At 44.2% G+C, this 13713-nt stretch overlaps 3 protein-coding genes across 3 annotated transcripts in view; 1 reads left to right on the top strand and 2 right to left on the bottom strand.

The window, feature by feature from the left end:
• The window catches only part of LOC308044428 (histone H1.01-like), a gene marked incomplete at both ends in the record, with an annotated part of 48467 nt that overhangs the window by 28013 nt on the left and 6741 nt on the right, over positions 1-13713 (bottom strand). The window lies entirely within an intron of this gene.
• On the bottom strand, positions 2728-3772 carry LOC308044501 (histone H2A-IV). Its single transcript, XM_080351234.1, has one exon. The coding sequence runs from the start codon at positions 3442-3444 to the stop codon at positions 3055-3057; it is 390 nt and encodes a 129-aa protein (XP_080207360.1). The 5' UTR covers positions 3445-3772; the 3' UTR covers positions 2728-3054.
• On the top strand, positions 3781-4957 carry LOC308044545 (histone H2B 1/2/3/4/6). Its single transcript, XM_080351295.1, has one exon. The coding sequence runs from the start codon at positions 3799-3801 to the stop codon at positions 4177-4179; it is 381 nt and encodes a 126-aa protein (XP_080207421.1). The 5' UTR covers positions 3781-3798; the 3' UTR covers positions 4180-4957.

Raw genomic sequence — 13713 nt, 5'->3', positions numbered from 1 at the left:
TCCACCTGAGAACATTTGCATGAAACCCTATGTTTCTCAGCAGGAAATGTCACAGGCTATAAACACCAGTGCACATCAGGAAGCTTCAAAAGAACCAAGGTTCTTTTCATAGCATTTATCTGAACTAAAGTGTGGTTACCTCCACTTACCCTATGGGTTCATCTCCTGGCAATGAACGAGTTAAAAATGCTGTCGTTGATGAAAAACAAATAGCTTGCTTCTGGATTTCACATAACCGGGGCCCTGCTCTGTCCTTCCTAGTGACAGCTGACACTTTGCCATCTCCCCGCTGTTACCAGGCTCCTCTTGCAGCGCAGGAGGGCTGGAGGATGCCGTAGAGCAGGGTAGCCCACTCAGCCTCCAAACCCCGCAACGCCCCCATCCCCTTCTGCGCTGTCCTTCTCCGCCCATCCCGGCCTCCCTCCCTGCTTCTCTTCTCGAATCATCCCGTATTACACCGCACTCCGCCCCTCGACTAGTCCGTAATGGACCCCGGCTTCGCCCCCTCCCCCCGACCGCGGAGGCACCGGTCCTTAAATCCCCGTCTCTGGCACTGACTCGGGGAGCAGGAAAATCTCTGCTTGCCACGGTTAGACCGACAAACCCGGAGGATTTCGTCGTCTCTGAAGAAACAGGGGGTCTTGATGGGGACTGTCAGCTCCGTTATCCACCATCCGCTGCATTTATGCAGCGACATTTATGAGGATAACTCGGTTTCAGCGTGAACTCTCCTCCGTTAACCTTCACAAGATAAACTCGTGAGGCTGAATCACAGAGTAGAGCCAATAGGACTCAGAAGATATTAAAAGCCCTTTGAGTGTTTTTGTTATTTTTGTGCTTCCCTTGCTCAAGAAATTAAAAGCAAAATAAACAAACAAATAAAACCACCACCAGCAAAAAAATATTTGTAGGGGCGGCTGCCGACCTGCGCGGGAGCGGTCCGGGAATGGGACCCACCGTGGGGGCGGGGGATGTGCTGCTTTTTTCCAGGCCACCCGGGGTGCCATCTCGTCAGAGTTGCGAAGTGGTGCTGTTCACACCGGCTCAAGGAGGTAGATATCTTTTTGTCTCTTGATCACAGACGTTTTCACCTTCCTCTCCCATTCCGCTGTTGCAAAACCGAGTTAATGATAAAGAAATAACCGGGAATTGGTCTGTGCCTCGTATAGGAGAGAGCTGGTGTTCACACTTGCCTTGATAAGAAATATATTCCAAACTAACCTGTCCACTTACCCCAGTTTTGATAAACCACATATATTAATAATCTTCACGAAAGTATCTGGCTGTACAATGTACATTTGAGGCCTTGTGGCCCTTCTCAGTTTAGACCTCACATAATCCTGTCTTTTTTTAAGGCTTTGTTTCCCGGATCTATGATTTGAAATTAGAACTACATAATGCACAAACTCATTCTACAACAGGGAAATAAGAGGAATATCTACAAGGCTAGCAATGGATACTGTATCTTCAGTACAACTGCATTTATACTGTTGATACCAAAGCATTCGTTTGTAAGAGAAAGAAATCAAAAAAAGATTGTCCTCTTGGAAATTTCTACAGTTAAGAAACAAGAGTTTATTATAAAACCTATTACAAAATGTCGAGGTGATGTATATCTACCTAAGGGGTTTCACAGGACCCTTCTCATTTTTGCTACAATCTCCAGGTTCCAATATGAAGATAACAGTTTCATTATGTGGCAGAAAACAGATACAGAGAAGAGTAAATACTTCCCTTCCCTGCACTGAGTGAACTTAGTACCAACTCAATCTTACGAAAGCAAAACTCAGTGAATACCTGGTTCACAAATATGTTAGTCCACATCTCTCCTTTCCCTATACTGGAGAACAGAGATGGCAAAACTGTGATCATGTTGAAAACCGCTACTGTTGCCCCATGATCACCAAGACCATGTCCAGAGACTGCAGAAAAATAGCCCCAGGAAAGTCAAGCAGCTGGTGGCCTCTGTGATCAAGAGCCAGCACAAAACTGTAGGGCTCAAAAAGCAGCAAAGAGGCTCTCTAAAGCAAGACAGAAAATTGGAAGTAAGGGCAACACCAACAAAGAAAAAAGAGTTCATGGTAACACAGTGACCTCCTTGAACAGCTGCAGCTCTTCCAAGAACCACTTGCCATTTCCCAGAACGTGATGAGAAAACTCCGTGTACCTCATGGAGAAGAGGAGGCAATCCACCCAGTAGCATAAAAAAACCCCGACATTAAAATTGATAATGCTCTTTCCAGTGTAACACAGTCGCTGTCACATCAGTCATTTCACCGACAACACTGGTAACCCTGCCTAGCCTAAAATATTTCCCTAGTGCTCTACAGAGTTAACTCGGATACAGAAAACCAGTGGGACTCTCTCATATGATAGTATGAAAATGCAGCAAAAAATATAAATCAAGAAGGGGCCTGAGGCCGGGAAAATCCCTCCTCGAGAAATAATTGGTACAGGGTCACTGTTGGGACGGCGTGATTACTTCAGGGGAAAAAAAAAAAAAAAGCCCTGAAGTAATCACTCCCGCCCCTCCCCGCCCTTTCTCAGAGAACGTGAAAACTGTTTTCACAGAGCTGCAACAACGATCTGTTGGAATGATAGTAAGTTTATAGTGTTAACAAATACTGCATGGAGCAAGTAGAACAAAGCCAGGGTCTGCTTACTAAGAGGTAAAATGTTTACTCCAATGCTACAAAGCGGTACCTGCAACAGTAAAGATATCCAGACTTTGAAAAAAACATAAAAATATTTTATTAAGAATAAAATAGAAAACTATATGAACATATAAAAATGGACACCCTCAGTAGATAAATCAGATTTAACATGCAAGGTTTGAATACTTGCAGTATAACCTCTTACCAAAAAGCTCAGGCAGGCAAGAACGAACAAGAACATAGCTAACGCAAACACTTTAACAAAATCAGCTTACATGTATCTGCCTGCATCCAGCAAAAAAACTAAAACCACAGTGACTCAACTCTTTATGACCAATGTGGGTGGCTCTGAAAAGAGCCTTTTTAGTCTGTTTTCTCTCTTGTTTAGTCTTTGATGGCCTCACTTGGCTTTAGCCTTGTGGCTGTCAGTCTTCTTGGGCAGCAGCACGGCCTGGATGTTGGGCAGCACCCCGCCCTGCGCGATGGTGACCTTGCCCAGCAGCTTGTTGAGCTCCTCGTCGTTGCGGATGGCCAGCTGCAGGTGGCGGGGGATGATGCGCGTCTTCTTGTTGTCGCGGGCCGCGTTGCCCGCCAGCTCCAGGATCTCGGCCGTCAGGTACTCCAGCACGGCCGCCAGGTACACCGGGGCGCCGGCGCCCACCCGCTCCGCGTAGTTGCCCTTGCGCAGCAGCCGGTGGACACGGCCCACGGGGAACTGCAGCCCGGCCCGCGACGAGCGCGACTTGGCCTTGGCCCGCGCCTTCCCGCCCTGCTTCCCACGGCCGGACATTGTAGCGATTCAGCAATCAAAGGACAACAACAGCTCCGCAAAAAAAATAGAACAGCTGCTCTGTAGTGTGCCGGCCCGTTGGTTTATATACGGCTCGGGTGGAGCGTAAGCACCATCGCTGATAGGCTGAGAAGAAGAGGCTGTATCGGTAGCCAATGGGAATGAGAATCGAGAGATGTCCAATAGGCAAAGCTTAGTGCGGCGTGACGACTCGACCTGCAACACTCAACCAATAGCGATGCGGCGCTGTCCAGCCGTTGCTTCCTCGCTCCGCTATAAAAGAGACCTTGGGGAAGGGCGGCGTTATCTGCGGATCGTTGAGTCGTGTGGAGCGGTAGACGCGACTTCGCTGCGATGCCTGAGCCGGCCAAATCTGCCCCTGCCCCCAAGAAGGGCTCCAAGAAGGCGGTGACCAAGACACAGAAGAAGGGCGACAAGAAGCGCAAGAAGAGCCGCAAGGAGAGCTATTCCATCTACGTGTACAAGGTGCTGAAGCAGGTGCACCCCGACACGGGCATCTCGTCCAAGGCCATGGGCATCATGAACTCGTTCGTCAACGACATCTTCGAGCGCATCGCCGGCGAAGCCTCTCGCCTGGCGCACTACAACAAGCGCTCCACCATCACGTCGCGGGAGATCCAGACGGCCGTGCGGCTGCTGCTGCCTGGCGAGCTGGCCAAGCACGCCGTCTCCGAGGGCACCAAGGCTGTCACCAAGTACACCAGCTCCAAGTAAATCCGTGTTTGAAAACCTTTTAACCCAAAGGCTCTTTTAAGAGCCACCTACTTTTTCATTGAAAGAGCTTTAATTTCTGTATTTTGGTTATACTAATAGCACATTCTTTGGTTATCTTAGGGTCGTTATACCCTAGTAATCTAAAAGGCCTGGGTTATTTTAGTATATAAATATAAGTCATGTGTTTGTTCCCTGCTTGTAGTCGGTATACTTTATGGCTTTCCCCAGTCTACTGGACCCAGCCTTTACTAGTGAATCTTCACACTGCTCGTTGGGCATCTTCTCTGTGTTGTCTGTTTTCTGAGTACTGTGGCTCGACCAAAGTCTCTGGCACCTGAAATTGAAGAAGAATTAGTTATGTTGTTTGTTCTCCACAATCTAGCCCGATTTCAGCCCTGGTAATTTTTTTATCCATGTTTTTGCACCATGAATTTCTATATTTTCAGTCACAGACATAGGCTAACATAGATTTAAAGTGTCTTTGAGCATTTCCTTACTAAGGAAACTTTTAGCACTTTATTTAATTGGTCTTACCTATTTAGGAAAAAAAAATCATCCGTTTAAAAGGTATGCCTTGCGGATTATTTCAGCTTTTTTTTTTCTATTGTTTTTTCTAAGGTTTCTAGCACAAGACTGTTAATATTGTTTCAGAACAGACTAACATTCAGATAAATAAGGTGTAATCGAGCCTTAACCGCTGCGATTTCTTTACTTCTGCTGTCCCCTGGTGGGCGTTTCTGAAGTTTCTGTCACTTTACGCTTTACAGCAGCAGATTAAGAGCACAGAACCGGAGACATAGGAAAAACTGCAACAACCGATGAAAAAGTGGTCCCGAAGGAAAGTATGCAAGCTAGACTTCCAGAAGTTAAATAGCTGCCCGAAAACTCCGGTGACAAAGCCAGCGCGGGTCCCTTTTATAGCGGCACTGACAAGTCCGCTGGATGAAGCCTCACCTCGTAAGGTATTATTGATTCAAACCAAAGAAAGGGAGGAGGGGGAACTGTCCGCCCGGATGATGTGCGCTTTGATAGGGAATACGATGGTACGATGGTAAGAGTTGTGGTATTCCAGAGCGATGTGTGCTATTTTGAGGAGATAAGCGACGTGTTTCTCAACGCCACAGAGCCATATCCCCGGCCCTCTGTGTATCCTGGGAGGAAAGGGATGTGGTTTCACTTTGCTAGTATTGCTTGGCTCTGAGTGAAGTGTGATCCATCGATACAGGGCGATGGGAGTCTCTTCGGCGAACAAAGGGATATGTATTTCCTTTAGCGATGAGCGATGCATGTAGCGGCGCGATTTATTGCCGCCAGGCACAGAATGCCCTGTGTTTCAGCACTTGCATGGCACTGTCTGTGTCGGGCCTTAAGGGTAATGTGGTTTGTAGGGTGCAGAGAGACGGCTGTGTCGTACAGAGGGACTGTATGTGTGCATTGCGGGGCGCTGAGCGATGTCTGTGTCCCTCAGCACAGCAATATGTTTCGGGAAGTGTGTGTGTGTGGGGACGACGACGACGACAACCCAGCACTATGCCCTTAAGCAGTCCAAACTCTCCTCCCACCCTACACAAGGGGCAAATTATCCTGAAAGAACAGACCCCCTACATCCCATTCGTTCAGTAGCACATACACTCATGTACACAGATTTGCCACGGAAATCACCCCTCACCTAGTTAAAAGCTATACTTCAGTAATCACTGATTTTTTTCTTTTTTTTTCTGTGCTATCCTTTAGCTGTCTAAGAACAGCTTCATACAGTCCCCTCAGAATTGGAACAGTTAACAACCACGCCGAGAGTATCTTGGCATGAGCTGGGGATAAAGCTTCCCTTTGCAGTGGAGGGATGAAGCCCCTTCTCTCCTCAAAATAATAGCAACCACCACTGAGATAAACAAATGTTTTACCAAACCACACTGCATGGTTCCAGGATTTTTATAGTTGTGTTTTTTTCTTTTCTTTTCTTTTCTTTTTTTTTTTTTTTGAGATGAAGAGCATCTAAATTAAAGCCCGTTGGATTTTTGCAGATGTGTCACCTCTGTGCCATTTTTCGCCTGCTAATATCTTCCCCCTCAATAGACAATGACAGTGTATTGTGGATTGTTTGGGAAAGCAAGCTAAGTGCTATGGAAAAAGATAGTGAGAAACAGCTGGAATTAGCATCAGAATGGATGGTTAAAAAATAAATAAACGAATTACCACCTAAACAGCACAAATCAGTTTTCCTTTGGGAGTTCCTTATTAAACTTCACCTGGAAGCCGCAAGCGTAAGAATATAAAAACATACGAAACACAAAGGTTAGTTTGGTGTCTTTCTAGACAGGAGCTAAATTGTATGGAGAGCTGAAAACGAGTAAGCTGAACTCATTGCTCAGAGTGGATCTGTCAACCTGATGTTAAAAAGGAAATGGGAACATATGTAAGACAAAGAAAAAATTTGCGCATGTGAAAACAGTGGGTTTAGCACCGTTTTGTTCTTGCAAAGCACTATCTTTCCGGCAGGAACTGCCCACAGGCATACTAGGCCAGCTTTTGCCTCTCCTAACTTTTTGTGTGCTTTCAGATTTCGTGGAAGAACTGATTGCCTGAACACAGACTGACATGTGGAAGGGAAATTTCGGGCACCGGTTCCACGTGATATAAAATCGGACCCTGGGCTTGGCGATGTAGAGCAAAAAATGCCTTATTCATCATGTTAACTGTGTACAGACAGATTTCATTGCAGTTCTGCTTCTACTTCTGCATCAAATCAGACTCTGTTCCCACAACGAAAACAACCTCCTTGTTGCTGGGACCTACTTTCTTCCTTTCACTTTGCCAGACTTGAAGGTGACTTGTTTGAGGACTTCTGAAGATCTCACCCTCCACACATTAGTTTTAACTTCTTGGCTTTGGGGTAATATTTGGGCTTGGGCTTTACCTTACATGCTGTGCCTGTACACCTGTGACTCCATTGGCTGCACTTTCCTGGCTCGACCTTGTCCCAGCCTTGTCCACACAGACTTGCCAGTGATCCAGGGCTATGGCTGTCCCCAGTCACTGACACCATCCCTCACCCTCTTGCCATGTGCAGGTGCTGCAGGGCTGTGTTCTTGTTGGTGAGAGCTGCCCTGCTGTCCCTCTCATCTCCCAGCTCAACTGCCCTTGTGGGGCACCCCCTCCTACTGCTCTCCCACAAACTTTGTTGAACTTCGTTGAACTTTGTTGAACTTGTTTGTTCATTTAGGAATGTATTTACTGAAGTTAAATTAGGTAATATAAAACCTCCTACCGTTTCAAATAGCCATCATTTATACATATCATGTGTTAGTGATAGTAGCACAAATATAAGGTTTGAAGTAAAAATTCAGCCACTTCCAAGCTGTTCCTGAGGTATCAGCCTTCACTGTTGATGCTGCACTGATCACTTTTTCTAGCTCAATATGCCATCACCTCCTCAAATACCTGGTGCTGGGATAATATGAGGTTCCCCTTGGTTTGCATAAAGATGACCTATTGCTGACTTGGAATGGCAGTTCAATATTACATCTGCTCCTATGAATATTGGCCGAAAAGGATCATAGGTGTCAGTAATAGTGACCATTGGCCTATTCTATCTTTTCTTCCTCTTTCCTTCTCTTGTCCTTTTTCCTATCCACCTAACCCACCTGAATGTGCCTCCTGTCCATCATTACCCTTGTTCCAAGATATCAGAACTCTCCCATCTCCACTCCTCTTCCTAGGGAAGAACCATTTCTTCCTTACAGTATGCAAGCAATGCCTGTCATTATTGAATATGTAGCATCTGCCTCTTCCCTGTCTTGATTCTGGGTTTGTGATGTTGGATTGTGGGTTTGAGCTGTAGCAACTCAAATAAGGAGTGTGCTGAACGTTGCTATGGCTGGCCTAGATAGACAGCAGAAGCTTGTGGTGGATATTCTTAAGTACTAGAGGAGACAGACTTCATCCAATTGAACAGAGAATGATTACCACCCTCACTATCTTGTTTCAGCTGTTTGTGTGCAGTAAGGCACTAAAGACACGGACAAAGGAGAGAGCTAGTGGCAGAGGTGACATAGTGATACAAATGCGTGATATCCTGAGGAGAGAAACACATCACAGGGAACCTGTGAATCAAAGGTGAGTTGCATTGACTACATGCCTCAAGTACCTGTATGTCCTAGAAGTAGTTGGCAGCATCCTGTAGGGAAGTACATTCTGGTTGGGGCCCCACATTTTCCTCTACAGTGTTCCTACTGACAGATGAGGCAGCCAAGGTACTTATGAGCCAGGTGAAGAGAAGGAATAATCAAAAATTAGAGGTGTCATAGGTACATCCCACTGATTTTGCTGATCTCATTCTGTGAATGAAATTCAGTTATTCCATGAACACTGGGCTGCATGCAGAGCAGTCTTCTCAGAGCAGCTTCCAGAATAATCTGCAAGGCCTATAACACTTTTTTTAAAAATATTTTTGGAAGTGGGGTGGGTGGCTGAAGTCTGGAGGAAACAGCACTTAGTGATAGTAGCAAATAACCAAAGTATCTCCTAGGAGCAAAAAGACCACCATGGCTTCCTGGGTTTCACCTGGCAGGAGAGGAGTGCAAGCTCTTCAAAATGTCTGTGAAGGACCTATGGAGATCAGCTTTCTGGAATCTCAGATTTCTTCTCAGCACTCACCTGCAATAATCTACTGGTCATTTATCACAGCCTACAAGGAGGAAGGGTAGCTTAGATGTCTTCCACATACTGAGGTACTGCAGCTGATTGCACTCTTCCCATCTTTGTAGAATTGCTTTCTACCATCAATCACAGGTCTTCTGAGCCAAGGCACCAGGCAGGAAGGAAATGGCTCAGCTAACCACCCAGTTTCCATGTGAACTGTCTGCAGCTTGTAGGAGACTGTACAGGACTGTTAAGTTCTACAACAAGGTCTACTGTTACATGTTTGTCACTTCTTATTTCACCCTGACAAAAAACCAATCAAACAAAATGACACCACCACCACACACACACAAAAAAGCAACCACCAAAACCCAGACTCACACTGCTGCAGGGGCCTGGCAGGAGTCAAAACTAATATTTTGTTCTCACCATCTTGAAATGCAAACGAAAGCTTGAGCATGTGATGCAGCACTCTTGCTGAGGCTGTTTGAGGTATGGGTGGTCTAGGAAAGAGATTGCCGCCTTCTTCCCCAGAGCAACCCATGGTGAGAAGCTGTTCCCCAGTACACAGAGCAGGCAACATCAGTCCAGACCTGCTGCACTGGGAGACCCCAGATGGCAGGCACAAAGTGCGTAGCAGCAAAGAAATGTCACATTCATGTGGCATTGAAATGCACTATTTCACAATAAAGCATTGCTGTTTCCCCCAAAAGATCTCGCACATTTCCTTGAACAATTAGAAATATTGAAATTACTGATACCCAGACTTTCTATTAAACATATACTTCTGATCTCCACCTTATGTGCATATTTTCCAGACACAACATATTTTGTGTACTGTGTGACCCTCCCAGCTTGCTAAAGGAATGACTTAGGCAGAAAGGAAGATTGGTGACTGGCTGCTTTTTCTCTACTTGAATTCACATTCCCTACTGGCAAAATTAGGCTTTTTACTAAACCATTAATATACACACATACATTCATATGGTACAGTAACATTTTCATATATATTATATTTATATCACATTGAAGCATTAAATACTACACAAGGAACTTTATAATATGGCTGCTTGATTAATTGATCTGAATGGATTCTTGGAATTATCCCTTAACTGAGTGTGGAAGTTACTGAAAACTATGTGGTCTGGAATGATCCAGGAGTTATTTCACTCTTGCTTTGAACCAAAATAAAGCTTTAAAATAATCCGAATATGTTTGCAATGAGATAATGTTAAGAAAAATGAAGAAAGCTGTATCTATGGATATACTTGTAACAACTAAATTTTCTTCCTAATGCCTACCATAACTCTGGTCATGGATTTCTAATTTTAAGAGATGACTGATCTATTGGGGGATTTTAAATCTATCTGAATACAAAAAATCTTTTATCATAGGGAAGAGTCCTTTGCTGGAGACTGAAGAGTATGCCCTTGTAACCCCGTTCCTATTGAGATATCAGGTTTTCTTACTCATGTAACAACATGTCATAGTTTAGAAAATCATGATAAATCGGTTTTTAAATGAAATCCATCATCCATGGACAAAAAGTATCTCCCAAATCATCCGAAGTCTGCCATTACATCAGATTTGCATTGCCTTGAGTGACTCTGTGACTTTTTTTTTTTTGTTCCTGTACCTGGAGCACCCATAAGTCAGTACTAATTTAGCTGGATCACATATATTAGGTATGAATGCTCAGCAGCACTGGCATCAGGAAGGCCTAGTTGCTTAAGAAAATATTGAAGACACTGTGCAGCCTTAGGCAGCCCAAAGTGAAAAACATATTATTGGTGCTTTGCATCTATAGGCTTGATGCATGATCTTGATCATTTTGTTAAAAATATGCATACACGTGCTACAGTCCTGCCACCTCAGCTGCATCTGTGAGATGGATGCCTCCACCTGTCTTCCTGAGCAAACACAAACACAGTCATATTTCACTTGGTGGGATGAATCACAAGACTGGACTGCTGCAACGGATAACTATAAATAGTTCAGAAAGGACCAGCAAGGAAGGAGAGGCAAGGGGGTGGTAAAAAAAAAGGTAAAAAAAATTTGATGTATTTCACTGAGCTGTCTTAGAAAAACAGTTGAGAAATTATGGGTATAAATTAGAGGCCAGGCCAATGAACCCCATGGTTGGTATTTACTACGGGCTACCCCATCAAGTGGAGGATGTCGACAAAGCTTTTTGATTCAGCTACAGTATCACACTTTCAGGCTCTGATCCCGCTGGGAGACTTCAATCAACCTGATGTCTGCTGGAAAAGTGGTGCAGCAAGCTGTAAGCAGTCCAGGAAACTCCTGGAGTGTGTTGAGGATATTTTTTTTAATCCAGGTGAAAGACAGTCCAAACAAAGGAGAAACACTATTGGATTTTGCTCACCAACATAAACTAATTTGAGAGGTCAAGACTGGTAGCAGTCTGGACTGCAGCCTGTGCCCAAGGGATATGGGCCAGGCAAAAAGTAAAGGCAAAACCTTTTTTTACCAGAGCAAACCTTCAGATGTTCAAGAAACTAGTGGATGTGACTCCCTGGGAAACTGCCCTCAGGAATCAAGGAATAAAACAGAGCTGGCAGCTATTTAAGGACATTTTTCTTAGAGAACAATTGCTCTCAATTCCCATATGTAAGAAATCAGGCAAGGAAGGCAGCAGATGAGGATAGCTGAGCAGGGACATTCTGGTTGCAATGAAGCGCAAGAAGAAAATGCACAAGCACTGGTGGCAGGGACAAGCATCTTGGGAAGAATACATGAATGCTGTCCAGGTGTGTAGGGATGGGATCAGGAAAGTTAAGGTCTATCTGGAGCTGAATTTGACAGGGGATGTGAAGAATAAAAAGAGCTTCTGATGGTATGTTGATCAGAAAAGGAAGACTAAAGTAAATGTACTCTCCAGTAAATAAAACAGGACAACTAGTGACAACTGACATGAAGAAGGCTGAGGTACTCAACAGTTTTTTTGCTTTACTTTTCACTGGAAATGTCTTTTCCCACATCTCTCAAGTCCTTGAACCTCAAGCTAAACACTGGGGGAACAAAGTCCCTTGCATCCTTGGAGAAGATCAGATCTGAGACCACCTGAGGGACCTGAAGACACACAAGTCCATGGGACTCAGTAAGATGCATCCTGGAGTCCCAAGGGAACTGGTAGAGTTGCTAAGCCACTCTCCATCATATTTGAAAAGTCATGGCAGTCAGGTGAAACCCACAGTGACTGAAGGGGAATTTTTTTTTTTTTTAAAGATAAAAAGGGAGGCCCTGGGAATCACTGACCAGTCAGCCTTACCTTGGTGCCTGGTAAGATCCTGGAACAGATCCTCCTTGAAGCTGGAAAACATATGAAAGACATGGAGGTAACTGAGGGCAGGTATGGATTTGATGGATGGACTGTTAGATGGATAAGGACTTGGCTGTATGGCTGCATCCAAAGACATACAGTAAACAGCTCAAAGTCCAAATGGAAACCAGTAACGAGTAGTGTCCCTCAAGGATCTTTTCTGACACCAATACTGTTTAATATCTTAATCAATAACATAGATAGTTTGCAAGTTTGCAGATGACACCAAACTGAGTAGTGCAGTTGATACACTGGATGGAAGGGATGCCATCCAGAGGGACCTTGACTAGCTTGAGAAATGGGCCCATGTGAATCTCATGAAGTTCAACATGAGAAAGTGAAAGGTCCTACACCTGGGTTGGGGACATCTCCAATAGCAGTACAGTCTGGAGGCTAAATTAATTTAGAGCATCCCTGCAGAGAAGGACTTGGGGATACTGGTGGATGAAAAGTTGGATAAGACCTGGCAATGTGCACTTGCAGCCCAGAAAGCCTGTCTTGTCATGGGCTGCACAAAAAGAAGCATGTCCAGCAGGTCGAGGGACGTGATTCTCCCTCTCTGCTCTCATGAGACCTACTGGGAGTTTTGCAGCAACATCTGGGGTTCCCAAACACAATGAAGACATGAGCCTATTAGAGTGAGTCCAGAGGATGACACAAAAATAATCAGAGGACTGGAACACCTCTCCTATGAAGAAAGACAAAGATTTGGGATTGTTCAGCCAGAAGAGAAGGGTGTGGGGAGAAATTATTGTGGCCTTTCAACATATAAAGGAGGCTTATGAGAAAGATGGATATTTTTTTACCAGGGCCTATAGTGGCAGTATAAGAAACAACAGTTTAAACTGAAAGAGGGTTGATTTAATTTGGACGTATGGAAGAATTTTTTTTATTATTATGATGGTGGTGGAAAACTGAATCAAGTTGCCCAGAGAAGCAGTGGATGCACCATCATTGGAAGTGTTCAAGATCAGGTTGGATGAGGCTTTCAGCAATCTGATCTAGTGGAAGATATTCAGGGAGGCTGGACTAGATTTTTTCCAACTCAAACCACTCTATGATTCTACAGCCATTATCCAATGCCAGAACAGGATAAAAATGGGTCCTTGTATTTCTGCCTAAAGTTCTGAAAAGTTTCTGTCGCATCCAGATATTGCAGTTCACCATGAACACTACTTTCTATCTTTTCAAAAATCACTTATTTTAATAAATGTTCTGTTTGTTTGGCTATTCTTTCCAGGGACATACAGGCAGTGGAAGTAATTGTGTCTTTTATTGAATACATCATTTTACAAAGCTTTATATTAGAAAAAAAAAGTTAAGATAATGTTTGAAATAAGATTTTATTTTTAATAAGCTTGCCCATTAAATTAAAGGAGCTAAAGGACACTTGACAAAATATTTCTTACTTTCTCTCCTCCATCTGATAACTTCTGCAAGATTTCTTTGCATTTTCTCCTTTGCTGAGTCTAAAAATATCTACGATTATAAAAAACAAAATTTAGAAGTCCAACTATGTGGTCAAAATATTGAAGCACCAGAAAAAAGAG

The sequence above is a fragment of the Nesoenas mayeri genome (genome assembly GCF_963082525.1).
Source record: "Nesoenas mayeri genome assembly, chromosome: 1".
NCBI lineage: Eukaryota > Metazoa > Chordata > Aves > Columbiformes > Columbidae > Nesoenas > Nesoenas mayeri.
This window is presented reverse-complemented; position numbering and strand designations above follow the sequence as displayed.

Bases quoted from the DNA above. Each gene is read 5' to 3' on its own strand.
- LOC308044501 (XM_080351234.1), bottom strand. From the start codon at position 3,444: ATGTCCGGCCGTGGGAAGCAGGGCGGGAAGGCGCGGGCCAAGGCCAAG.
- LOC308044545 (XM_080351295.1), top strand. From the start codon at position 3,799: ATGCCTGAGCCGGCCAAATCTGCCCCTGCCCCCAAGAAGGGCTCCAAG.